The sequence below is a fragment of the Chaetodon trifascialis genome, chromosome 6 (genome assembly GCF_039877785.1).
Source record: "Chaetodon trifascialis isolate fChaTrf1 chromosome 6, fChaTrf1.hap1, whole genome shotgun sequence".
Classification (NCBI taxonomy): Eukaryota; Metazoa; Chordata; class Actinopteri; order Chaetodontiformes; family Chaetodontidae; genus Chaetodon; species Chaetodon trifascialis.
Genome location: NC_092061.1, coordinates 2,715,934 through 2,742,713, shown reverse-complemented (window position 1 = coordinate 2,742,713; position 26,780 = coordinate 2,715,934). Strand labels below are relative to the sequence as shown.

At 45.4% G+C, this 26,780-nt stretch overlaps 1 protein-coding gene across 1 annotated transcript; it reads left to right on the top strand.

Annotated features, from left to right (window-relative positions):
• Positions 1–867: 867 nt before the first annotated feature.
• LOC139333120 (transmembrane protein 132D) lies at positions 868–26,583 on the top strand. The gene is made up of 9 exons (XM_070965398.1): positions 868–1,406; positions 7,072–7,945; positions 14,115–14,252; positions 18,343–18,535; positions 20,534–20,677; positions 23,510–23,715; positions 23,984–24,248; positions 24,488–24,679; positions 24,768–26,583. The coding sequence occupies exons 1-9, from the start codon at positions 1,334–1,336 to the stop codon at positions 26,040–26,042; spliced, it is 3,360 nt and encodes a 1,119-aa protein (XP_070821499.1). The 5' UTR covers positions 868–1,333; the 3' UTR covers positions 26,043–26,583.
• Positions 26,584–26,780: the final 197 nt, after the last annotated feature.

The following is a 26,780-nucleotide window of genomic DNA, read 5'->3' as shown; positions in this document are numbered from 1 at the left end:
TCAGTGGAATTAAAGCTGATGCATGTTTTGAAAGGCCTTATGCAAAAAAAAAACTGTTAGTGTTCAAGTTTGGCTCTATAAATAATGTAAGCCGGAGATTCATCTTTAACCAATCTCTGAATTTTGAATGAATCCTAATAATGAGCTAAGTGTGATGCAATCATGTCGTAATTAGCCTGATTTGCCCCGGTTGAGTTTAAAGTGTGATTATTACAGGACATGCACTGTACACGTCCAAATCTGACAAGGCTGCAGTTTAATGGAAAACCAGCTGTGATTTTGGGGTGAAGAATAATAAACTTATACATCAAACAATGCGTGAAATGCAGTGAAATTATGCTGCAGAGAAAGATGGAAATTCAGAGGAAGCTCAAGTCACTTTTTCTAAACGGTCTGTTGGTGCTGCATCAGTTGATAATGGCCTCCACCATGAGAGAGCAATTATCAGGTGAAACAAGAATAAATTGTACTTTCAGGAAACTACTGATTTTTATTGTCCACCCGTAAAAAGATTGTATTGTTATATTTATATTTGCATTTGTTTGATCACAGTTTCAATGATATTTCACACCATAAAGACACTGGATAAAAATGAATAACCTCCGCTACATCCTTGCTTCCAGTTTCTCTGAACATTTATCCTCCATGTTGGCTGAAGACTGAGGGCTTTCCTGCATTTGACTCTCGGTCAACATACAATGAAATCCCACATTATCAGATTTAACGATCAGAAGTCAGAACACGTTAAATACATGACGTTTGATCATTTCTTCTGACATGACACTCAAACCAGCGCAGGGTTAATCCTACCAGCTGCGTACTGGACGTGACTTCCTGAGCAGATGAACAGTGACAGATGATGAGTTTAGTGCCCCGAGGATTGCGCACAAGACAGTCAGTGATCTGCTAACAGCCGTTTAACACCGCAGAGTCCCAGCCGCGGCGGCAGACTGGGAGACCGACTCAATCTGGAGGACTTGTTGAGGTAATTCGCAGAAAGGGGTAATACCGATCGAAACGCGGCATTCTCCGACACACAGTTTCAGCTGAAGACTTCCACATCTCCTGACCGGACACAAGTCCGCCGGCGAGACATCTCCAGGATCGTTACGCACAACTTTTACGCACAACCTGCCGATGAACAGATCCCAATGCGCTGTCCATGTTACCTGCAGCACGGATTACCACTATTCATACTTCCACAGGTGTGATTATGTCAAGCGTGCGAACTGCAGGGATGGATGAAACGATCCGCTCCGTGCTGTGCTGAAACAAGACCAAACCGCGGACACTGGGAACTTGGCTGGAACAGCGAGCCGCGCCGGATGCCAAAATGAGCCTTTACCACCAGAGCTGCAGGATCCTACAAATACTCTTTGCAACAATTACAGCAGTTCTCACGCAAGGTAAGTGTGCCGGGACTAATTGGTTGCGTGTTGTGTAATATTTAAATCTGAACTGTCCATCAGGGGTGAATGTAAAACCAGCTCAGGCCAAAGCGCAATGAATCAACCTGAAGCCTCTCGGGGCGTCACAGCATTAATACCGTGTCTGCTCCGTGTTTAATGATAACAGCTGAAAACCAATTTGCTATTGGATGTGACTGCCCATCTTGTACACATATTACTGATGGGAGGTGGGCCCTCACTCAGCAATGCCATGCAAGCAGTAAAACAGCCTTCTCTACAAGTCTAAATAATATATAAACGTCTTCATTTGTGCCACAAACTTACATCTTACTCCACAGTGATACAGCGTTCCAGAGAGCCGAACATGAGCATATGTGTCTTACTTGTGGTGAAGGGGTGTCAGGCAGTGAGTGGGATATAAAACATTTAGGATGAAATTGGTGAGGAGTAAGAGACTTGATGGTTATATTACAACTGGAGCCATGCCTTAATGCTTTGTACTTTGCTTCTCTTTGGGTAGTATTACTTTCCCTTATGGATGTCTGCTTGAAAACTGGAGTACTCAATTTTCACACACAGTAAGGCAAACAAGAGGCAGACAATCTAAATTCCCAGCTCTGGTAATGAAAAAGGAGGGGGGAAAAGCACATCACAAAGGCATTTACTGTAAAGCCTATAACTGCCTCATATGGCTATTTCCAGGAGATGCAGGCTGGCTGATTTATGTGGATAAAAAGATGACAAAAACGGAGAAATCGTGATAAAACTGATTTTTTTTAAAGCAGCTTTAAGAGTCTCATTGGACATAGCAATCCCTAACAATCACTGCACAAGCTTAAGCCTCTCTCTCTCTCTCTCTCTCTCTCTCTCTCTCTCTCTCTCTCCCCCTCTGTCTCCTTATCCTCTCCACCCTCCCAGGCCTTCAGAGCATTACATGCTTTATGATCAGTGCATTATCTGTGTATGTTTGTGTAAAGCACTTCGTGAAGCATGTATGATGAGAATGTGCTGTCAAGAGCGCTTTGACTACTCCGTGTGCAGTCTAACGTTCACCCTGCACACACCGGGCCCGTTTTAGAGCTCTGCTGCTATCGTTCGCCGTCATGACATGAAGGAAATGCACAGCAGCAAACCAGCAAGAGTTTTGACCGCAGCACATAAACAAACCACCTCTGGAAACTTTTAACGCTCTACACCTGATCATTTTTGGTTAATGCATTGTGCTTAGTGCAACGACCCTGAAACTTGAGAGCATACGTTCAGCTAGTGACCTCGAAATCTTTGTGACTTTTCATTTAATTGGGACCTCAACACCCCAATTAGGCACCAATAGCGGACGCCACATTGCAGCGCTGCTTATTTAACTAAAACACAATATGCCTTCCAGACTTTTCCCAATTTCTGGATGACTTTTGATAACTAAACAATGCTGAAAAGAACTTTTTGTTTGTTGAGAGCTTGTCTAAATCACTCCCAACATGTGTGCCCCAAATCTTCTCATTGAAGGACTTATCAGCAGATCCTAATGAGACTTTTGGTGCTTTATTCAGGGTAGATGTATTGGAAAGGTCAGCCAGTCAAAGGACAAAGACACATAGCGCTAACATGGTGTCTGCTGCAGGTGCTTAGTTAGTGCTAGTAGCATCTGGACCATTGCCAACATTTTAAAGTATTTATAATCAATATATCTCTTGATATGTGACATTAAAATAGCTCAAAAGCCTTTTCATGAAAGAGAAACTTTGAGACACAAACAGCTCTTTAAATCTCTCAATTAGTGATTAAAATGCAGACATCCATTGTTCTCCTCTGCGATGCCATTGGGAGTCGGCTCACTTCTGCAAGCTGTTTCGCACATATGGTAAAAGTCATTACTGCGCATTAGAATTCAAAGTGGTTGCTTGGGCTTTGTGCATTTTAATAGAATAATGCAAAGATTGATTACAACTACAGAAATGGTGCTAAAAGACAAGCATATGGAAAATAAGTGAGCTGACATGTCCATGAAAGGATTTTAATATACTGTAGAGCCTTAAGACAAAGCGCAGGGTGAATGTGGCTCATTAGATGCCACAGTGTTTTTATTAAAACTGGTGATGAGGAACATTATTTTGAAATAAATTCCCAACTAAACTCTGCAGTTACTTACAGGGACCACATAATAAATCTCAGTTACTGTACTGTACTTTTCAAAGTTAAGTACAAGGATTACTTGCATTTCCAGTTTAAAGCATGACAGTAAAGCTCTTATTGGACTGTGTTTGCTTCACACAAGTGGCCAAACTAAAGCCAGAGCACAGCTGGGGGATACTGTGCCCACATGAAAAGCTCCATTTGAAAAAGCCACACATCCGTCCATAAACCCCAACCTGAAGTTCATTTTCTGCTATCAGTCAAAGGTCCACTAGTGTTGGTTTCAAATGACGTGCTAAAAAACAGCTCCTGAATCTAATTTCACACAGGCAGCATTTTCATTTGGACACAGAGAGGCATGAATAAAGCTCAACAAAATATGATTTAAACCCCAGCATAAAGGGAATCTTCTGTTTGTTCCCCCCATACAAAGCACTTAACCTACATACTGCAGAGAAAAATAAAATGAAGCAACACGGCAGAGAACATGTGCAGACTGCAGGAAAGCAGTCCTGGAGAGGTGGCTTTTAGAGGAGGCTGTAGCAGCTGCATGGCAACACTGATGCTTTTTGACTCAGCCAAGGAAGGAGAGAAGCTCAGGGTCTTCAAAATGAGTGATTTGAGAGGCCTGAACAGCTGGTGCAGCGGATTTTCTCTCATGTTTATCAGTTGAGGGCAGGACGCTCATCACGATGAGAGTTTTGCTCACACTGGCTACTTGTTAAATATCAGAAATATTGGCACAGGAGACGGCTGCGTCTCTTTGCCTGCCATGAATCATAAACAAACCACACTCATGAATAGATTGTGTGCTATGTTTGCTTCATCTAAACGGTCTCCTCTGGGGTTTATGAAAGGAAAAGCATGTGAAATAACAAGAAGAGCACAGATGACCCATCAAAGCCAACTGTAAAAGGATGAGCTTGCATGTGAAGTACATTTGTTGCTACATTGGCGGTGCTTTCTCCCTCCTGGAGACAGTGAGCCAGTTTATGTTCTCTCCAGCCGGAGCTGCTGCCAGCTCTGGTATTAAACAGCACATCTGTCACTGCGGCCACTGGTTGGCTAAGCCAGGACAGCCCCGTTCCCGGCCCAGGGGCCTCATTTATAAAATGGACTTAAGATCAATACTGATTTTAAGTATGACTTAAGCGAAAAACAGATTTAAATAGTTGATATAAAGCCTGACTTTGACATGGAAATGACCTTTTCTCTAACTCTAAAATTGACTCTGCTGGTTGTGCAGAGTACGGCAGGTTGAGACGCACGTGCATGCAAGCCTGTGCTGAAGTTTGCATGTGAACAATTAGCCGAGCCAGGCTCCCTCCTGCTGCCTCCTGCTGCAGTTATGCCTGCCTGTTCCCTTATCCCTCGCGGTTTAAGGTTGGACCGTTTCTCTTTAATATCAGCCACAGCTCTGTCTTTCTGCCTCACCCCGTGCTCTGCAGCGGCGACGCACTCCCAAGCTGCATGTTTGTTTGTCACCCCGAGGTGTAGCACAGTACACGATGCCTGACTGTTGTTTGCTTTTCTCTTTTGGTCCCTGGCTGTTCCTGACTGGAGCTGCCATTATATAAGTAGAAATCACAGTTTATGTTGATTTCAGATTCATAGATCACTGGTGTGCCAGTCACAAATGAGATTCTTAGAAGCTGCTGAAACAAGGTTTGTTATGTCGGCCATGTTCCACGAATCGAACTCAAGCGCGCCGTCAGAAATGATCTGAGGACCGAGGGCCGGGTCTCTCACACAGTGTCACCCACTCTGAGAACATGACTGACGCTCTTTGTCTGTCTGGAAAAGAGAGAGAGAAAGATGCTGTTGTCTTCCTCCGAGGGCTGCCGGGCTGACATGATTGTGACACATGCAGTATAGTTACTGCCGTGTGAACTGTCAGACCATCATGACAGGCTCTTTGCCGCTGTGTGTGAGTGTGTATGAAAGGCAGAAGAGACCCTGATAGACGGACCTGTCAAACACCAGCAACCATGAGGGACTGATATCGACATAGAAAAGCTTCAAGTCTTCCTCAGTGGATAAATAACAATTAATGATTCAGTGACACGCGGCGCTCTAATTTGGTAGTTTTTGTCATCATCTGACAAACGAAGTGTGTATGATCTCTTTTGTAAGACGTGTGGGATGATGATTCTTTTACATCTGAGATGCTGCCAAAGCTGTTTTCCACTATGCAATAACATGCTAATGCATCTTCTTCCATTTAGTCATAATCTGCAATGTAAACACCAGTGTTTTTGTCCTTAATTCACCAAGTAGGGCAATTAGCCACCAGATAAACAGTGCACACTCAGGTCAGCTGCTATAATCTTCATAATTCTATCAAAATGGACGCTTAATGCGGACGCACGATGGCCGGGTGACCCCTGCCTCTGCTCATTTCCACCGAGGCAAACACTCACCAGTAAGCTTTTAAACCAGATCAGAGAATATTTATGCTGTTGGTTTGTTTACACTCCCTCATATAAAAAGGTCATTCTATGCACTTGTGATCAGTATTTAACAGTCAGTCAGTAATCGTTGAAATCATTGTACTGGTGTACCGCAGAAACACTGATGCATGAATCCACATCGTAGTGAATGATACACACTTCTTCAGACGTATTTCTGCTTTCGTTAGCTCACTGTGAGACTCTGCTCTCACGGCCTTTTACTTCACATGGTGACGCGCCACCATTCTTGTTTTTTTCATGGAGGATCTGCTGGGTATTCGCAGCCTGCTGACAATCTGAAAAGCCATTTTAATCCCAGTTTTTGATGGCTGATTTCCACCTCACGATCAGATCCCACCTTTGCTGCCCGTATGGAGAAAGCAGGTCATCCATGAGAGGTGAAACTGGGGCAGCGGAGGCAACATAACGGCAATGCATGACAGCCAATATTTTTACAGAACACATTAAAACACGTGACGACGAAGTAAATCCTGTAGTATTTTTCAGGTATTGGGTGACTGTGACGTGATTATGTACCTGGATATTATTTAGGGACTGTGAGAAAGTGATTAGAGGCAGAGAGAGCAGGATGCTGTCATTTTGAAGGTAGAGCTGTTGACATTTTTGGGAGAGCAGAATATTATTTGATCTTGTTGTGAGAGGAAGGTAGACAGAAAATATGAACAACCCTGCAAAGAAATGCAAAGTTCAGCACAAATAATTGTCGTACAGTCCCTTGTCAAACCACAGTTCAACCTCAGAAAGTCTCCCTCGATGTAATTTGCATTACTTCACCTGTGCGCTCTGGTACATGAATTTTAAGGTTAAGCTCGGGGGCCTTTTAGTGTAATGTCCCACTCAGCTGATCAGTTGGCCTTTGCTGACCTTTGTGCTCAAGTGTTAATTCCTGGAACTAAAACTGGTATTTTTAATAGCATTTGACTCTCAAACGCAGAGCAGAGCTGAAGTCATTGCTTCTGTTCTTCTTTCAAGTAGGGCTCTAGTTGCTTAGAAGTGTGGTGCTATCGTATCATCTCATGGCTTTTTATTAAGTGTCATTTGTCACTTTTACTTCACAGATCTGAGCAGTAAAGAGCTGATGGACAGTAAGAGCCCCGTGCCCAGTGCCTTCTTGCCGGTCAGCTACGAGGTGCGAGATGCTGACTACCTCTTCCTAAAGGAGGCTGGGCAGGACTTCATGAGGAACTCCAGCATGCAGAGCCACACGCAGCCCTTTGTTATCTTAAGAGCCAGTCGCCAGCCAGCTGTCAACGCCAGCTACGGCACTATGTCCACAGAGCAGCTTGTGCCTCTAGATCTGGTCCAGTCTGTGCGGCTCTTCAACGCTCCAGAGGTCTTTACCTTTAACTGGAAAATCCAGGCCTTCATGCTGACGCCTCGGGTTTTCTCCTCCAAGCCCAAAGTGCGGGTGCTCTTCTATGTTGCGGGGAGGGACTGGGGCAGGGGAGAAGGAAGTGTGGATGAGCTACCGTGTGTGACAGTGTACGCTTTCTGGCAGACGCAGGAGGTGAGGGGTTCCTGTGCCATGGGAGGCGAGAGGGGAACCTGCATGGCTGAGCTGGCTCCCGCGCCTGGCTGGTTTGCTCCGGGGTTAGAAGGCACCAGCAGGGAGAGGCAGGACCCATCTGCTGGGAACCCCGTGGAGCTGTACTATCAGGCGCAGCCCAAAGTCAACGGGAAGTGTAATTCTGCGGATGGAAGCCGCTGGGGAGGCTCCCAGCAGCAGGCAGAGTATGTGCCCATCACCCCCATGCAGAGGATTGGCAGCGTACGTCTTCTGCAGGTGCCTAAAGGAATGGCAACGCTCTCTCGGCTCAAGCTTGGCAACGCCATAGTGATACGGACGTCCTCCAAACCACTGAAGAAGACTGATATCGCCACATTCTACATCCTCATGGCCAGCTCGGCTCAGCTGACGAACTTCACTCTCAGGTAAGATGCGTTTCCTGCTGCCTCGCGCTTTGTGGAGGTCAGACTGACGTTACTGTAAAGATGCGTTCCCACACAGCGAGGTGGCAAAGCGCCACCACTTCAGAGGGCTCTGCAGCTTCAGCAAAATCCAAATTAATTAGTCAACAAGAAGGCAGCGCGGGGGACCGACCACTGGCACTTTTAGTCCTCCTCTCTGATTCATGCACAAATCCTGTGCATCACAAATTTTGGGAATATTGAGGGAAATGAGATTTAGCGTGGATTACGCCGTTTCTCTGAAAATGTGATAGAGGTTAACTGTCTTTCCTGGAACTGTGCGAGATTATTTGAGTTAAATTTGAAAAGTAGATGTTTGAGTGAGCACAGCCTGATGACATTAAAGGCTGTTTGAAGAGCGGTAGTCATCGAGGTGGACGTGGATCAGACAGAATCACGTGCAGCTCGTGACTCATCGCTGCTCTCCTTTAAAGGGGTCTGTGGTTTTCTATAAAACACATCCGACTGATGCGACTGATAGCTGTTGAACGCACTGTGCGAAGATCATGTGATCACCAGCGTAGTTCAGTTTAATTCATGGCTCTGTTCTCGTGGTGTTACTGTTTTTGAAATACACCTTAAAGGTATATCACCTCCTCTGGAGCTCTCTGTGGCACCCTAGGTGTATTTTCAGCAGATATATCTAAGGAAATGTACTCATATATTTCCCAGGAATGAACTCAACCACTTGACTTCCTATCCTCTGGAGGAAAAGTAAAACACAAACGAGCAGAAGAAAGAAAAACAAGACTTAATGTGCTCTCATGGCTCTCTCAGGGTGTCGGTTTGTTGCTCCCCTCCTCGAGGTGAAGTGATGCAACAGTGGGAGATCAGCACCTGAAAACTGGATGTGAATTAAACGCCTCCTTCTCGCTCTCACCGACTCGTCAACGGTTTTCGTGGTCATTCTCAGCCTAATACCTATTTATTATCGTCATCCAGATGGAGATCAAAGAGAAGCGCGCTGCAGCGTGGCTAGATTTGTGGAGGTTAGCTGTCAGAGCAGACGAGGAGAGATTTACGCTAACTTGATTAGAGGCTGATTTTTTTCATTATTATTCTAGACATTATCTGCTTTACTCCAAGCCAATGAATAATGGACCGCCAGGAGGCTTGTAATGCATTTTCCTGGCATGTCTCAGCTATTTGTTGGGTTTGGGTGTAGATTTGGATCATGAGTAATGTCCGTCATAAATCCTTCCTTCGTTTGCGGTGCGGTTTGCAGCTTCGTTGTCCGGTGAGGTGTCCTGGCTTCACAGCTGACCCCAAAGTGCGTGAGCGGCTGGACAGTAGTTACACTCTTAGATTGGAGAACGCTGCGGCACACAATCAATACCTGCTGAAAAATAGATCGTTTCGAGTTACTTCCACCTTGACTTGTCCATACATGCTTCAGTGGAGGTGAGCAGGTGAGGAGAGAGTCATGGATTATTAATCCCGTTTTCACCTGCTCCGCCGTTCCTTCACTTAGACAGTCACTTACTCAGATCAATGGTGAATGCAGGAAAAGGTAAATATCGATTGAGCGGACAGCTGTGCATCAGTGCACTCGTCCTCTTCGTCGGGTTTCAAAGTTGAGTCTTCAGAAGTGTCTCAGCGTCTTCATCCCACTTTTCATGGGCTGTCTGGATTTCCAGGAGCGTCTGATGGTTAAATTGCATTAACACACCTGTTTATGCATTCATGTATTTTAAAAGCTTAGATGGGATGTTTGAATAAATCAGCTGGTTTGCTTTGCTGCTCTGTCTGGATTATTGCTGAGGCAATGAAGCCAAAACAGAAATCCTGATTTTCACTGTTCGTTCTGTCATTTTCAATCATCACCGCTTTTAAAAGCAGATAGAAATGTTTCCTTTCCTTTCCTTTCCTTTCCTTTCCTTTCCTTTCCTTTCCTTTCCTTTCCTTTCCTTTCCTTTCCTTTCCTTTCCTTTCCTTTCCTTTCTTTTCCTTTCCTTTCCTTTCCTTTCCTTTCCTTCTCTCTCCTCACAGCTTGGTTGGGTGATTGGCTCGCAGTGAGCACTTCTGTCCATTTGATACATAAATTTTTTTGGTGATTAAACTCTGAAATTACATTTTTTGCTCCCGTTAACATGATATAACACACTAACTGTTCTTCTAACTCACAGTCGGTAACAGAGTGCAGCCCTCCCCCAGCTTATCAACACATTAACAAGCCCTGTGCATCCAGTCCTCAACAGCTGTCTGTGTGCTTTATCACTGTCTGAATGTCCCATTAAGCTTTGCTTAATACTCTCTCATCACCATGATAAACCTGTTATTGATGTCTATAGCCGGAGTCAAGGGACATACAAATTTGAGGTCGATTGAGAAAAAGGCAAGCCACACCTGTCCGTTCCGGTAAAGTGAATCTGTCATTCTCAGAGTTTGATAAAGGTCATAGATAAAGTGCCTTCATTACACACACACATGCACACACACACATGTGAAGGGTAATTAGGTGTTCCCTTTAGCGTACGCTCAGGAAGTTGACTGGCATGACGTATGAGCTTGCAATTTTTCTTTTGTTTTCCTTTTAACTGCTATTAGAAGTCAGCGGTGAAGCACAATAGTTTGTCTTGCTCTGTGGGTTTTATTTAAAGGCAGCGCTGTGGCAATAAATAAACTCGAGCCTCTGTATCAACAGGACACCGTGTCAGCGAGCTCTTCAGCTGCAGAGCCTAATCATTCATCTGTGTGACAAATAGGACTTTTACATCCATTTTTAGTGCTGTGGTGTCTGCCATCTGGCAGGAGCGTTGGCACGAGCGTCTCCCAACTCCCTAAACTGCTCCATAAGTACGATAAGCACGTTGCCGATGGCTGGCCATCAGACTGGCCAAACGGTGGACATTTGCCTGCATAATTAACGACTGCATCTGTTTCCGATTGCGCGGGGGTTCACCGATGTTACTGGCCCCGCACTGATGTGTTCGCAAAGCCAAAGATGGAAACACAAATTATATCAGGGAAGTAATTACAAACCCTATGTAGCATCTCGCTAGCAGCCCGGTGATGAAATGCATCTGGGCCAGGCTGTGCGGCTCAGGCAGACGATAAATCTATCTTGTAGGTCTTTGATCACATTCGGACTCTGTTTCATTGTGTTATGTGCTCCCTCTTCTGAATCGCCCCGTTGTTTTACTTTCATCAGTTGGCCGTGGCTCTGTGATCTTTCAAATAGGTTTAAAGAAAACAGCATCCCACAAATAAATAAAAGGCAACTGACTCAAAAGGGCCAAGCAGTCTGCTCTGAGTGTATTTGACAGGGTGTGTACCGTCTTGTGTAATAGTTTGTGTGCGTTTGGTAGCAGTTGTCCGTGCATGTGTGTGTGTGTGTGTGTGTGTGTGTGTGAAGAGTATGTAAAAGGTGAAACAACGGTGCCACTCATGCCTTGCCTGGTCAGAAGTGAGATGGATGGCAGGTGCAGCACCTGAGAGCTGCTTTTCTCACACACTGTCAGCTTCAGTCTCCGCAGCCATCCATCTTCTCTGCCCTGGTGCCTCCCCCTGCCCACTGCCTCCTCAGGGCCTGCGATCCACAGCCGTGGGCACTGGTTCCTAGTCCCAGCCACTCAGAGGAAAAACGCCTCTTCCAGTCTCCGGGGATGTTCTTCTTCCTCTTCTCCTTCTTTTTTTTTACACAAGAGGGGCTGAGAGGAAAAAAAGCTTCAGATAAGTCTTCTTGTTACTGTCAGCTTTCGTTAGTTAAACTCTCCTCCGCTCGGCTCAATACAAAGAGGTGTTTCATCACAGCAGGCCATGTTATTCAGGAGTCATCAGTAGATTAACCGTCCTCCTAGGGTTTCTCATTAATACACTGTCATCCTGCTTACCTCATTGATTATGCCAGATTAAAGTTTTTCCCCACTGAATGCAAATGATACGGGGGGCCGTGATGAACTTGCAATCTGTAACATATTACATGAGCCGTGAAGCGTGCTAGCGGTGTCGCTGTATGGCAGTATCAGGTGTTTGGTGGCCTGGGTTGCCACTTAGCAATTGCAATGAACAGATCTGGAAGTTTGGGGGAAATTAATTTAGTGACTTTTCCTCCAGCGACACCATGAAGTTTTGGTTTTGAGTGAAATGTCTCAACAACTATTGGACGGGTTGGCACAAAATGTGGTTCGTCACCCCCTCTGGATGAGCTTTGATAACTTTGGTGATCCCGTCAGCCTCAGCTGTGCTGGTTAGCAAATGACTAGTTTAAACAAAACGTGGGAAGGTGGAGAAAAGGAAAGTCTATGCATTGGGAAAATGTGGTGAAATGCGTTCCCTTACAGCACGTGCATGCCGCAGATACTGCACAGTACAAAATAGGTAGGTCTAAATTTTTTCCCCTTACATGAAAAAAAAATGCACTTGCCTACAATTTGCAGATTGTAATAGTCACAATCATAAGCTGAATGTTTCATGTGAGGCTCCAGTGACTTAAATTCAGAGTAATTAGTCATTAACATTGGCAACAGGGTGCAGCCACCTTCTTCTTTTTGTTTCCTAACTGGGAAGTTGAAGCCTTCCATCAAACCTGCATGTATTTTCCCTTTGCTTATTCAGCCCGGGCTGAGTGTTTGTCCCCTTTTGGTGCTGCTGCCTCCTGGGAGCCCTCTGACTGATAACAGTGGACCGGCTGACCCTCCCTGCTCATTCACTCTAATGCACAGCACACAGAGAGGCTAGTTTCATTTACCATACTAACACAGCGGCCGAGCAGAGGCGACAGTATTTGGCCTCTTTTTGTGCTTTATTTGATGAGAAAGCTCTGAGCCAGAAGTGATTTAAAAAGTTGGACTTTATAAGTTCAGTGTGTTTCCTGAGACACGCCTGTTAAACAGTTTCCACTGACTCTGAAACTGTGGCATTCGGCTGTGACCGAAAGATTTGCAGGTTCTTGTTTAGCGGCCGGTCGCGGCAGCCGATGATTTCACCTTTCAGCCCTCTGCGCCCTGGTTGAACATGTGTCATTCAGACAAATCTGCTGCCGTTGTGTGCAGCTGGAGTGGAAACTGTCTCCTGGGTCATGATGACACAAGATTAAAAGCACTGTTGAAAGAAAAAAAAAAAAAAAACAGTGCTCAGTCATCCCTCTTTAACTGTGATCTTTAACCTGCGAGGTGTTTGTCCGTCTGAACGAGAAAACTCGCCACAAATCCATTAAAAAGCCCTCTTCCATATTTCAATGAGGCGATGATGCATGACGCTGGACTGCTCTGTTTCACTGTGCTCAACACGGAGCAGCATCTCGTCTTTTGCATGGTCCTCTGAGCCAAAACCCCCAACCCCACGCAGGAGAAGTGCTCAGATTGCTGTTGCTCCTGCTGTAGATTACACCTCCTCAGAGACTCATAATGCGCTCAACACTTTGTGTTTATCTCAATGATTCAGAGATAAACCACGCAGCTTTGCATGCAGATGAAAACCAAAGCATTACATGAGGATGTTGTTCAGAACTATTTGAGACAACTTGTCTGAGCTGTTACTGAGTATTCGGGGAGTCTTCTCAGAGGAAGCAGGAGCACTCGGTGAACGTATGATTTCTTAGTTTTGTTGCTGCAGAGACTCTTTTTGCATTTTTCCTTGCGTGCCTCGCTTGTCCTCACTTGATCGCAATTCTTGTTGAAGAATTAACATTTGACCTACTGCAAGCTGCTTACGCTGGGGTAGCCCACCGGGAGGGTCAACATGTTTAGCAGCATAATACTTTCCATCTACAAATTAGAGACCAGAAAAACTAATGATCCATTTGTTCAGTTTGAATAATGAGCGCACGCGAGGATGAGCAGAAAGACCTGCGTTCTCTTCGCTCTTTGAAATGTTGTATTTGATTGATTGCTCCTACAGGTCTAATAAATATTCAGCTTCATCACTGTTCTGTGTGCAACATCAAATGTATGAGGGTGTTTTGGATTCCCTGATTTATTGGACAGTTAGATATATTCTATTAAAGGAAACTGTCACAAGAAAATAAAAAAATGAAGAGCAGAGAGGTGCTGTGAATGTGTTTGGTTTAACCTTATACACCACCTCAGCTCTGGGAAAATAACCAATCATTGCCCAGAAGTGCACCGGTTGATGATATGGGGCATTTCCCATTTAGCACAATCTTGACCTTTTCGTTTTTGACTTTTCACAGAGCGACAGTAAAGAAAGGTGTGACCTTTCGAACGGCGACGCCCAGTAACTCTTTACTGTGGGACATCACTCTGGATATGGGTGCAGACGGAGCCATCGCTGTTGTTTGTCAGAGGAAGGCTCCCATACCTGGGAAAAGGCAAGTCTGCTCACATTACTCTGTGCTCTCTTTTGTTATCGCTGGGAAATTTATCACACATTTATGGGTTTAAATTACTGCTGTTTGAATGGATAAATAACACTGCAAAGGTCCAAAGGCACTTTGTCATGGATTGTTGCTTGCCAGTGTCTCTAGCTGTTAAAAGTGGCACTATTGTAATGTACATCCCGCAAAGCATATCAGCGTTTGTCTCACCTGTGGAGTGAAAGACAAACCATCTGTGCAGTGCAAGCCTGACAGCGGCTTACTGCAGCCGCACACTGTGCTGTCCTGGGAGGACTTCTCTTATACTCTCTAAGCACAGGTTGGCTGCAGGTGCTCCTGTAAAGCTGCCCCTTGTAAACAGCTATTGCTTTCCCCCCTTCATTGCCCACTTCTGTGCTGTGCTTGAATCATTTTTAAACATTTACCAGCCGTGCACGTCCATGCATTCCCGGTATGCAGTAAAACATATTTTAACCTATGACTTAAAAGCTGCAGGTAGGGACGACAGTTATAGCTAAAGTGTGATGGGCCATTTTCAAACATGACACTAAAACTATTTATTAGACATCTGCAGGCCGGTCTGATCAAACTCAGCTCTAAGAAGTACTTAACCTGCCCTATCACCTCATTAAACGGGGCTACACCCTTTCCCCAACAAGCAGCTTATCTTAGATGTCCTTTCAGGTTCATCTGAGAGCAGTTTTCTGTCATTGAACCAAGGCCCATGACTCCGGAGATCACAGCACACCTTTTTTTAAAAGGGCACCCAGCACGACTTTCGAGGCCTCTCGGTCTCGCATGATGGCTTGTTAGCTTTCTGCCACAACAATAGCCCCAAGTTAAACCTTTGTTCTTTATGTCACATTGGCTGTAACCCTCTAACGGCTTACTGGGAAATGTAGCACAAGCAAAACAAGACACAGCTGTACTTTGAGCTAAATGCTAACATGCTGATGTTAGGCATGTATAATATTTACCATGTGGATCATTTTATTTTGCCTGTTTGCATGCTAATGATGACAGAGGACGGTCGCGCTGAATGACAGGATGTCAGTTTATTGACAGACGACGAAGACTTCAGTCACAGAGGTGACGTCTTGTCATTGAGTGCAGCCCTCTGTCATAATAAGGAACCTTTTCTGAGTGTGGTGGAAACTCTGCATGCAGGTTTAGTGTGTTAGCATGCTAACATTTGCTAATGAACCCTAAACACAGAGCAGACATACAGCTGAGGCTGTTAATGTATCTAATTTTGCACGTATTTATGCAGATATTTCACTCCGGACGCTCGTTGGGGACCGATAGACTGGCTGGACTAAGTCATCTAAGCGAGCTAATTTTTCCAGCAGACCATCCAGCCGTCTTGAATGTAACACACTTTCAGGAGAATATTATTTATGTTGTTGTTGTGCACTTAATTTTAATTCCTTTTTTTGCCTTTCAAGCTTGCCAGCGCTCCCAAAAACCGCTCCGCTGAGATTTAACTCAAACAGTAATATTATTTCTGCCTCTAGAGCAGCTCCAAGTAATGCTTGTAAAACTAAAGCTGTAATCTGTGTGTGAATGGTTGGCATAGCTGGAGAAGAGCAAGCGTATGCAGCCAACTTTCCCAGGATGAAAAAAACTAATAAAAGTAGACACAGAACAACATTTCTCAGTGAACTTTTCTGCTGTACAATATAAAAAAGTTTTACCGCAGGCGTAAGCGCAGCCTTCCTGAAGCTACACATGTGGCTCTGCTGGCACTGACTCGTCAGAGGTCACACAACAATAGACTCAGCTCGCTCTAAACGCAGCCAGAACGCTGACCTTATCTGTGCTCGTCATTATTGGTTTGACCTCATTAAGTTGTTTTCCCCATTTGGCGTGGATTATGACATTGTTTATCACAACTTCTTTACGGGTGAACATATTCTTTCACTCAGTCATTTCGGCTAATCCTCTCTGAAATGTCATGAAACCAGCAGAACCCCTGCAGAGGGTGTCCACTGTCACACCACTGTGGGGATTTCTCTGCCTTTTTGTCTTATTGGCTTTAGCGAGCACTAAAAGTATTTGCTGTATCTGTACATTAAAGCTTTTTTATCCTCTGTTGCAGCAGCTTGGGTTGGATCTTAATATTAAAGCACTGATGCTCTCGGACAGACTGCCGGCCGTAAACAAGTTGCTGAAGCATTATTCCCCTGCAAGCCTCACAAGAATGACTGAGGGCGCAAATAGCACAGCAGCATCCTCTATTTTATCTGGATATCTGTGTTAATGCATACTTAAGGGGATATAGGCACGCTTATGTGAGTCAAGCATATCTTGTTTTGATATTTGACCAGAATACCTTTATTATCTTTTAATCTCAGGTCTCTGAGCAATATGCTAAGATTATTCAATTAGACTAAATCTCTGTCTTGCCCTTAATAAGGGCAGAAATAATGCAGCACTGCGTGAGAGGGGGATACAGAGAAGGACTTTTGTGTGCTTTGTTGTTGAGTTTGGAACTTAATGGAGGATTAACCAAATATGATTTGCAGTTTCTCCAATTGTTGTAGCTTTAATACAGAGAGGCGGCTGGTATGCAGCCCTTTAGAGGTCATTTCCATGCAGTAAACAGGACTTACTGTGTGTCTGCACGGCCCTGACACAGATTATTTATAACATGCACACACAGATAAACTGACTCTGATAATGTCCATGTGGGTCTGTGCATGCTTATTGTGTTTTTGGCCACCAATACATCTTTTCTATAGTTCGATTCAGTGCCAAGAAATAAAAACCCAGAATACTAACTTGGGCCATGGGAGAAAATTGAATCCGTGGCTAAGACACTCTGTTCTAGCTGGCATCACAGAGAGGCCATTATAAGTTGCACCGGCTTATGCTTTGTTGTGTGTGCAGGATGATGCTGTCCTTGGACCACCTTTTATTCACTTCACATTTAGCAGTGCCGGCAACTCAAGGGTTGGGCCGGCACAGAGAAACTCAGCTCTGCTCTTTTTTGTTTTAGCTTGTGAAAATGCCTGGAGATGTAAAGGCCTCCACAAAGTTAAACAAAGGTGATTGGGTGGGACTCTCCTAAAAATCTCTCCACTTTCTATCCATGCGACCGAATTCATAACATCTCACTACCAATTTTGAGTGGACATTAAAATACATTTATACTATATATTAGAGATGTAGTTGCAGCCTATATAACACATATTGTCTTTGCATCACACAGTTAATGAGGTCTTATATACGTCTGCTTCGTGGTTAAAGTGATTCAGCTTGACAATTTGTGACTATGATCATCCAGTCTGGGTCTGGTCATACAAGCCGTCCACTCACTTTTCTATTCTGTCGCATATGATGAAAAACATTTGGGTATTTTTATCCGGTGATGCGTTTTGTGTACATCAAAGACATGATGAATCTAGAGGAGCGCAGGGCTCTCTGTGCTGGAGGCATGTTAGCTTGCTGATGTTAGCATTCAGCTGCAGCACTGCGGTGCAGTACGGCGTGACAGGGCCGCCGGCGTGCCTGCAGACGCTTAGTCTTGTTTCATGCTATTTATCAAATGACATTTCTGACATTCTAATGCAAAGTGTGTCTTCATCAGACAAAAGACACAATAAAACATAAGCCCATTTGCTGTACTTTCCTTTGGGCTCAACTTCCCATAGATTTGGATCTGCACTGACTCGTCCTGCACTGAGAACAATGAGCCACAGGCTGAGGCGCGGGACACACTGCGGTATGAGCGCTGCACCCCTATTCAGACGTGATTATCTCTACAGCAATTCAATATGTGGAGAGAGAATTACAGACCCCAATGGTGAAATAATCATATTAAGTATCAGTGACTGATGGAAAGATTCTGTCTGTCTGGTACTAATCTGCATTATGAAGAAGCTGAAAGAATTCGATCCCTCGCAGATACAATCAAAGCACACGTGTAGCGCTTCTTGCACCAGATGCTAACACAATACGACAACGGAAAGCTGCAGTAACTTTTAGATTAGATTTTGTATTATTCTGCCGATTTGCTTTTCCACATCAAAAGGTGTTGTTCTGCAGTTATTGACAAACATAACCAACTCTGCGTCCCCTTCAGGCTCGACAGCAGTCTGCTGGAGGTGCTTCAGATGGATTTTGAGGTGGAGGAGCTGAGCAGCCCCCTCGACAGTCAGGTGATCATATGGAAGCTGGAGCTACCATCCACATCCAAAAACGTGGCCAAGACCGAAGGAGCCATGAGGATCTACACCACCCAGAGGGACTTTGTCGGCCTGGCCCCTCTTGTCATGGTGAGACAGCTTCCACGTCACACCTAATCATTAGTGAAGCCGCCGTCGACGTTACTGACAGCAGTTTCCAATAACGCCAACGCTTCTCGTACTGCATCCTTTGAGCGTCGGTGCGTGAAAATATCATAAAATGCACTTTGCTCTGATCCATTCCTGTCTGGTTTGCATACACAGACGGCTGGATATGCTTTGGATTGTTTAGTAAATGGCTTCTATTTTGAGCAGAGTGACCTTGTGTTGTTGACTGTCAGCTAGCTGATGTCTCTCCTCTGTGTTGTTCTGCTCAGTTCTGGCGTGCGATATGTGGTCATCCTCTCCTCCAGCAGCTGCTTCATGTGCTGCTATTTTGGTGCCGCAGGCCTCTTTATCACGTTACCTCTATAATTAATTTGTGATATAATACCCACTACTAAATACGGAACATTACACAAGACTTTACACCACTTTGAATTACAATATCCAGTCTGAGTTACGTGCCAACAGGGTCGATGACTTCTTAGCATGTCGCTGTCTGCAGGAACAATACATAACAAAGGCAATTACAATAAACTCAGACCGCCATTTTTCTGTTTCTTACCATTTGTTCAACATATTATTAATGACATGCGCAATTTACAGGATTAAAAGTTAAGAACGACTCTACTTTATGGCGTGCTTTTGGGCATCGTCTTGCTTATTTTTCCGAGTTCTCTCTGCTGCATTTCCATCATAATGGTGCAGAAGTGCTTGAAGTTATGAGGATGTGCCACAGTGTCCCGATTTGTGAATTTGACATGGTTCATCTCTCGTGTGGATTAGAAGCCGACCTCAGGCAGAGGGCCAAACATGAGGAGATTTGATGGTTGGCTCGAGGGGACATTAGCACTGACGGATCACTCTTAGTCTTGCTCTATGAACTCCAGCTAGTGCTGCTGCTCAGTTCTTCTACATAATGGTGAAATCCTCACTGACACAGGCTTCAGAGCTGTATTTTTTAACTGGATGGTAATGACAGTTAAAAAAAGTTATTTCAGCCACATTTAAACCCGTTTTTACAGTCGGGGGACTCCGATCCATCTGCTTCAGTTTGTGAGTGGCCGAGTGTCTCTTTAAATTTGATTCAAGTGATCATTCAGAGAACTTGACTGTGCAGCGCTCCACTGCTTTCACACACACACACACACACACACACACACACACACACACACACACACACACACACACACACACACACACACACACACACACACACACACACACACACAGAGTATTGAATTATTTCAACTTCATTTAAAACCGTGTGTTTTCACAGGGGAGGACACGTATCCATCTGCTTCATTTTCAGGCTTTGATTATCCAAACATGCGTGCAAATGCATGTCCAAACACACACTCTGTATTTATAAAGCACACTCGAACACACACACACACTCATAGGCTGATGCTGACCTGCCATGCAAGTCGCTGGCCTAATTGCCCTGAGCTACTGGAGCTCGGCGTCGTACCCGAGGACGCTTCGACTTGCGGACAGAGGAGCCAGGGATTGAACAGCCAACCCTGCGATTAGTGCACGACTCTGCTTTACCTGCCACAGCTGCCCTATTTAATAATGCATTACGCATTAAAGCACAGGCTGTACTGTATGCTCTACATGTAGGGATTATTCTTAGTCCACGTCCACGGCTCCAGTTATATGATCACGAACTGATAGGACATCGCTCAGAGGGACAAGCCTGTGCAGGAAAGTCCAAGATTAGCTCTTACTTCCATGTGGTGACCTGAACATCACCCCGACTCAACTCTGCTCCCCCCCGCTGGCCTCCCAAAGGGGGACCGGCCTTCTTACCTCATCAGGACTGCTGACTCACTCTTTATTGCCCCCATCTCTCCTACCTTCCTCCACTTTCCTCCCACAGTGGCTTTATCCAAAAATCTTTTGCACAACATGGAAACTCCATGGTTTTCTGCTCTTTGGATGTGAGCAGCGTGTAGTGACTGATGCCGGTTTTCCTCTCTGCAGGACACAGACATCCTGAATACAGCCGTCCTGACTGGAAAGAAGGTGGCGATGCCTGTGAGGACAGTAGCTGTGGAGGAGGATGGAGTAGTCACTGATGTGTCTGACTACACAGACTGTAGCTCCACTGATGAAGATGTACTCAAGGTAGGGTTACTCCTCCTGCTCCTGGTTACATGGACCCTTAATGCATCATTTTTAGTTTCCCTGGCTCTGAGTGTTTACTGCTTCTTAGAGCTATTTCATAACAGGGATTCACTCACACTGAAAAGGTAGGAGGGGAAATTGGTCTGATTTTTTCTAACTTTATTCAACCTTGATCACTTTTGCTGCAGAACACCTTCAATCATTACAGGTAAATAGTTACCTAAGAGCAGGTTTAGCAGCACTGAAAGGAAGAATATGAGCTGCTTGTGTTTTGTCTTGCTGACGCTAAGAGGCAGGGGTGCAGTTTTGGAGCGGCTGTTAAAAAACAGCTACAGAGGTGCAAAAGTGGGCTTCATGTGTGACGCTTAAGACAAAAGCAGACAAATAAAGCGCACCAAAGTCACCTCTGCTCTCCACATGGTAAAACAAACTATTAGCCAGGCTCCGACAACATCAGCCATCAATCACCCCAACAATGAAGAGCCACTGAGCTAAATCGCTCCCCACAAATGACCTCCCATTCTGCCTCTGTGCTCCCATCCCGTGACTTGTCCCTTTTATCCCGTGAACCTGAGCACGGCCGACTGCCAAAAGCCGGCTTTGTTTACTGCTGAAATTGAAAGTCGGGCCTCTGGTCCCTGAGGTCAGAGGCTGTGACTGTATTTACTCAAGGGTAAAGTGGGATTGTAAACAAAGAGTAAACACATGCAGTGGATTCCAGATATCTAATACGTTTCTCGCTGGTCGAATATGTCCCAAAGCAGGCTCAGCAAACAACACGGCTCAGCTAAGAAATAAATGTAGTATCCTGTTGCTCTCCTGTCACAATACAGTATATACAGTCAGTACACATGTATTAAGTGCAGATGGGTGTCAGCTATAAGAAAAGCGGTATTACATGAGGATGTCAAGAGGCTTGACGTGGCCTTAATCATTCTGTTCAACCTCGTAATGCAGCCGTCTTTGCTGTTGTTCTCAGCTTACTGTAGCTCTCAGTGTATTTGCTGACCAGAGAGCAGCTCCAGTCACAAATATTCCCTTTAATCTTCTTAGTCTAACAGCTTGACTCAGATATCTTTTCTCTTCTGGTGTGCCTGAAGAGTATCAAATCTGCTAGTGATAGATGGGGACGGATTTATCCAGAATGGATAGCTCATGTGACGAAACAAAGGCAAAACAAAGTGTAATCTGCTGTGATGGAAGCGTTTTTCAAACGTGCATGAATGATGGAGAGACTTAAAATGTGCACGGGCGTTCTCGTTGTCAGCTCAGGGTTGAAGGATTGACACTTGAACATTTTAAGCGGAGACATATTGTGCATAGATGTCTACTTAGTTGATTAATCAGGTCTTTTTATGGGGTGGCAAAGCAATTTGACTAAATGATTTACATCAAGCCTGAACTCAGAGTAACGCTTGAACTCCATTTGCCCCTCTGTAATAGACATAATGATCCTGCAGACGCATTAAAACTTATTTAACTTGTTTTATTTACCACAGGAAACTGCAGTCACAGTTGTGTCAGTGAAGCCTGCTCTTCAGCCCTTTTATTTATTTATTTCTGCCCGTCTTTAATACTGTACCCGCTGATGAAAGTCAAATCCCATTTTAAATAAATATCTGTTTTGACACCAAAAACACTGAGGGATATTCTTGGCTGCAGGATGAGATTGTGAGCAGGATGAGTGGGCGGCTGACACATTAAAATGGCATTCCCTTTTAACTGATGCTTCAAAATATCATTTGAACATGGCTCATGGACGTTGAGCAGAGCTCTTGGAAGAAGAGGAGAAATGAGCAAAGTGTCTTACATCACGGATGACTGGTCGACCGCCTCCACGCCGAATTAAAACACGAGAACTCGAGACGACTTTGCTGGAACTAAATCAGTCCTCTCTATTGTTCCGTGCTCGCATTAGAAATCTGCCGTAACGACTGCTCGAGCGCTTCAGCGCCACATATTGTGAATCTGCTGTGGATGTAAATGGAGCGTTATTGGCAGAGGAGAGGTCAGGGCGCCTTAGTTAGCAGGGATGACACACGGTGATGTGGTCATTCTGAAGCTGGAGCTCTGGTCATGGGTGCAGGATGACTGACGCTCAGATGCGCCGATGACACAGGATCCTCTCAAAAATAGCATGTTCCTCTGACAGCACATCCTCTCGCTTCCTGTTCACACGAATGAAACGTGTGTTATTTGTATTCCTCCTCAGGCTATCTGTCAAAGTCACTGTTTTTCCCTTCACTCCCCTGCACACTTTCAGGGGCTGGTGACTGAATTTCAATGCTGCATTAATTATCCAATTTGTTTAAAGCCATGGCTGTTGAGAGGACCGAGTAACCTCCCGACTCTTGTCTCAAATGTCCATGGGATCTTCGAGCAGTTGCCCAAACTTGCCAAGGTCACCTTTGAAATTACGACGTAATGAATGCACTTGGCTGTGAAGGACTGATGTTCAGCGCTGCACCACATGATATTTTGATTAACATAAAATTGCTGTGCTGCCTCTTCCCAACGCTTCGGACCGGTGATCATCGCAGTAGTTTATTACAGCCAGCTGACATTACTGTAGTAACACATGCAGTGCAGAACTGCTGCAAGGCCATTCCTTGTTGTAAGAATGGCCTATTTGTTAAAATAGTGACTTTTATGAGAATATTTGATTATTTTTTGTCATTGCTTCATTGACAACAGTCTCATTCTGGCTTTGATATAGATTGTTTACACAAGCGTCCCAACTCAAACTCTTTGGTATTATCAGGGAAATTAAAATGCTAAAATGTTCACGTCCTGATCGATTGACCCCTTTCTATATCATTCCCTCTGATCCAGGTGTCGGACAGGTGCGACTACGTCTTTGTAAATGGCAAAGAGACAAAGGGCAAGGTGAAGATGATGGTGAACTTCACCTACAGCTACCTGAGCGCTCAGCTGGAACTGAGCGTGTGGATGCCCCAGCTGCCCCTCCAGATTGAGGTGTCAGACTCAGAGCTGAGCCAGATCAAAAGCTGGAGGGTGCCCATACTGACCTCAAAAAGGTGGGACACACAAACACACCCTGTGCTTAAAGCGCCCCTTATTTGGTTTCTAGATCGGATTTCTAGAAGCATCCTTTAGCCCATACAAATCCAAATCATATCTTTCCAAGGGTTTAGGGTTTTGATCCCATTACATAATGTATTGCAATATCTCAATGTGATCCAATCAAGCAAAGAGACAGGGCTGAGTGATTGGAGTACATCAGGTCAGAGCATTTACCGTGTGACAGGTGTGACCTGTGCATGTGTTTTTGTGCTCGTGTTCCAGAGGCGGCTGGAGCAGCGAAGAAGACGACAGGAAGGGGAAGGGCTGCATGCTGCAGTTTCAGCACGCCCTGGTACGGGTGCTAGCTCACTTTGTGGCAGAGCAGGCGGACCCCCGGGATCCCAAGGCCTATTTCCTGGGCTCGGATTGGCAGGTGGATGTCACGAGGCTGGTTCGATACTTCATGAAGGTGGAGGATCCTCGAGTGGCGAGGCTGCAGGCAGGAAGGGTGCTGTCAGGGCGAGACCTTGGGACCACCACCATCCAGGTATTAAACTGATCTATTGCTTGGATTGACTTTGGCTTTGACCACCATCACAGAAGCAGCTGGTCAGCCCCTGGATTGGATGGGGGCACTTACAATTTACAATTTTTGTGTTTTAGTTGGATTTAAGTTTTAAAAGCGAGCAGGTCTTAGTTTGAACCTGGACTGAACTGGTCCTGGCTCAGAGTTACAGCCTGAGGACCCCCAGTTAATTTACTGTACCTGATTGTTTTCTCTGGCAGGTGTTTTCGCCACTGTCTGACGCCATCTTGGCGAAGACAACTATCAAAGTCGTAGATGACAAAGTGACCATCACAGACTTGGGGATCCAACTGGTTACAGGCCTCTACATGACCTTACAGCTCAGTCCTGGAAGCAACAGGGCCATCCTGGCTACCACAACCACACAGGAGGTTCTACAGAGCCCCAAACAGGTAACAGCCTTAATCTGTCTAATGTCTCAGAGATGAAATGGAGATTAAGTGCAAAATCACAATTTCTCTAATTATTCTACTCTTTCAGGAAGCTTTGGTCAGTGCCTGGGTGCAGTTCAGTGACGGCAACCAGACGCCTCTTGACATTTACGACCCCGCTTACTACCGAGTGACGGTGTCATCTCTAGATGAGGGGGTGGTGTCGGTGCAGGGCACGCCTCCTGTTGTGGTGGCGGAGGGCGAAGGCGAGGGAGTGCTGGTCAGAGTGGAGATGTCCATCTGCGAGACCTGCCAGAAGTCCAAACGCAAAAGCACTGTGGCTGTGGGCAACGGCAGCCTCAAGGTCAAGTTTCAGCTGAACAGTCGGCACCCAGGCGGCAACACCAGCAGCTCCGACAGCAGCAAGGACAACGGCAGTGACTATGGGAGTGATGGCGAAGAAGCGAACAGCGAGAGGAAGCAGAGGAGGCCGTCCCAGGATGCAATGCAGAAGACCACAACCACGATCAAGTCTACAGAAGGGACCTTCATGACCAGCGGCAGCCTCGGAGGAGTGGGCAAGACGAGCAGCTCAGGAAACCCCAGCAGCCCCACCAGCATGATGAATATCAGCATGATGAGCAGCCCCAGTGACAGCAGCAAAGCGTACGGCTCAGACAACATGATAGTGGAGGATATGAGGAGCGTTAGCTTTACTAGCACTGTGAAGGCCCCTGGGAACCTGGTCAACTACAACAACTTCCCCACCAAGGTGGAGGTACCTGGGCAGGAGACGGAGGTAGAAATCGGTGGTGAAGAACTGCTGGCCAACAGGCCGCTCACAGACTTGGAGATTGGCATGTACGCTCTGTTGGGCGTCTTCTGCCTGGCGATTCTGGTTTTTCTGGTTAACTGCATCTCATACGTCGTTAAGTTCAGGCACAAGAAGCCTCCCTCTAACGGCCAGGAGCCCACCGGGCACAGGCACGACTGGGTGTGGCTCGGCACAGACGCTGAGCTGGTGATGAGCGTTCCAGGCAGTCCTGTCCAGCAAGACTCCCAGACTACAACCACCGTCATAGACATTGGCCCCGATAAGACTGCCTCTCTGTCCAGAAGGCCCAGCTGCCTGACCTCGGTCACGGACTCTCCCCTCAGCTGCGTGGGCACCCTCAGGAGCAAACCTATGCACACCGAGTCCCTCCACTCGCCCACCAGCAAGAGGAAGAGGGTCCAGTTCACCACCTTCTCCACTCTGGAGCGCCAGCACTCGCCACACATCCTGCCCAGGGAGAACGGCCACGGCATCCACTGGGTCGGGAAAGAGGACAGCTGTGAGGAGGAACCCCAAGTGCCCATTACAGAGCCTGGGGAACAGTTATAATCCAGAACCTGAGCAGACCTCACATGTACAGTAGATGTGGCTTTGATCACCTCAATGCCTTTGTTAACTCCAACAACTGTCTAGACTCTGTGATTTTGGAATTGCCCTCCTCTACATTTCATTACCTTTCAAGGCCTTTGACATGTACATGTACTGTATATTATTGTTAATATCAGCGTGGATGCGTGTGGTGATGTTTCAGATGGTTGACCAGATGGACTCTTATTTACACAATGTTTAAAGCCACCAAATGTTAATGCTGCATGTGGATATCTACTTCTCTAAACTTTTGCACTCACATGCTGGTATATACAGTACAAAGACACACTGAAATAGTATCCTGAACAACAAATACAAAATATTGATGAGCAGTTATTTTACAGAAGTGAAAGATATGAGTTTCACCAAAAACGTGGCTTTGATTTAACAGAATTCCAGCTGAAATGGGTGTTTTCTATTATGTAATATCCACGACCTTTTTCTTGTAAATTTAAGTTGATATACTTTTCATTGTTTTTTTCATTAAAACACTATGATCTTTATGATCTTGAATATCGCCTTTTACTTACTTTATTTTACAGTTGCATCAAAAAGGTGGCGTAGTGCAAAACTTTGGAGAGAACTGCAGCTTTCGAACCGTCCACTGCCCCCAGCGTGTTGCCAAAATCAGCCTCTGTAACAGCAAATTATAAGAACCTTTTGTGCCCCTTTGCCCTTTAAACAAATTGAGTTTTTGCT

What these genes read in the sequence shown, in the direction of transcription:
- LOC139333120 (XM_070965398.1), top strand. Translation starts at nt 1,334, where the DNA reads ATGAGCCTTTACCACCAGAGCTGCAGGATCCTACAAATACTCTTTGCA. An exon ending in CTGATGAAGATGTACTCAAG is followed by an intron (nt 20,678 to 23,509) that starts GTAGGGTTACTC and finishes CCTCTGATCCAG; the next exon opens with GTGTCGGACAGGTGCGACTA. An exon ending in TTCTACAGAGCCCCAAACAG is followed by an intron (nt 24,680 to 24,767) that starts GTAACAGCCTTA and finishes CTACTCTTTCAG; the next exon opens with GAAGCTTTGGTCAGTGCCTG.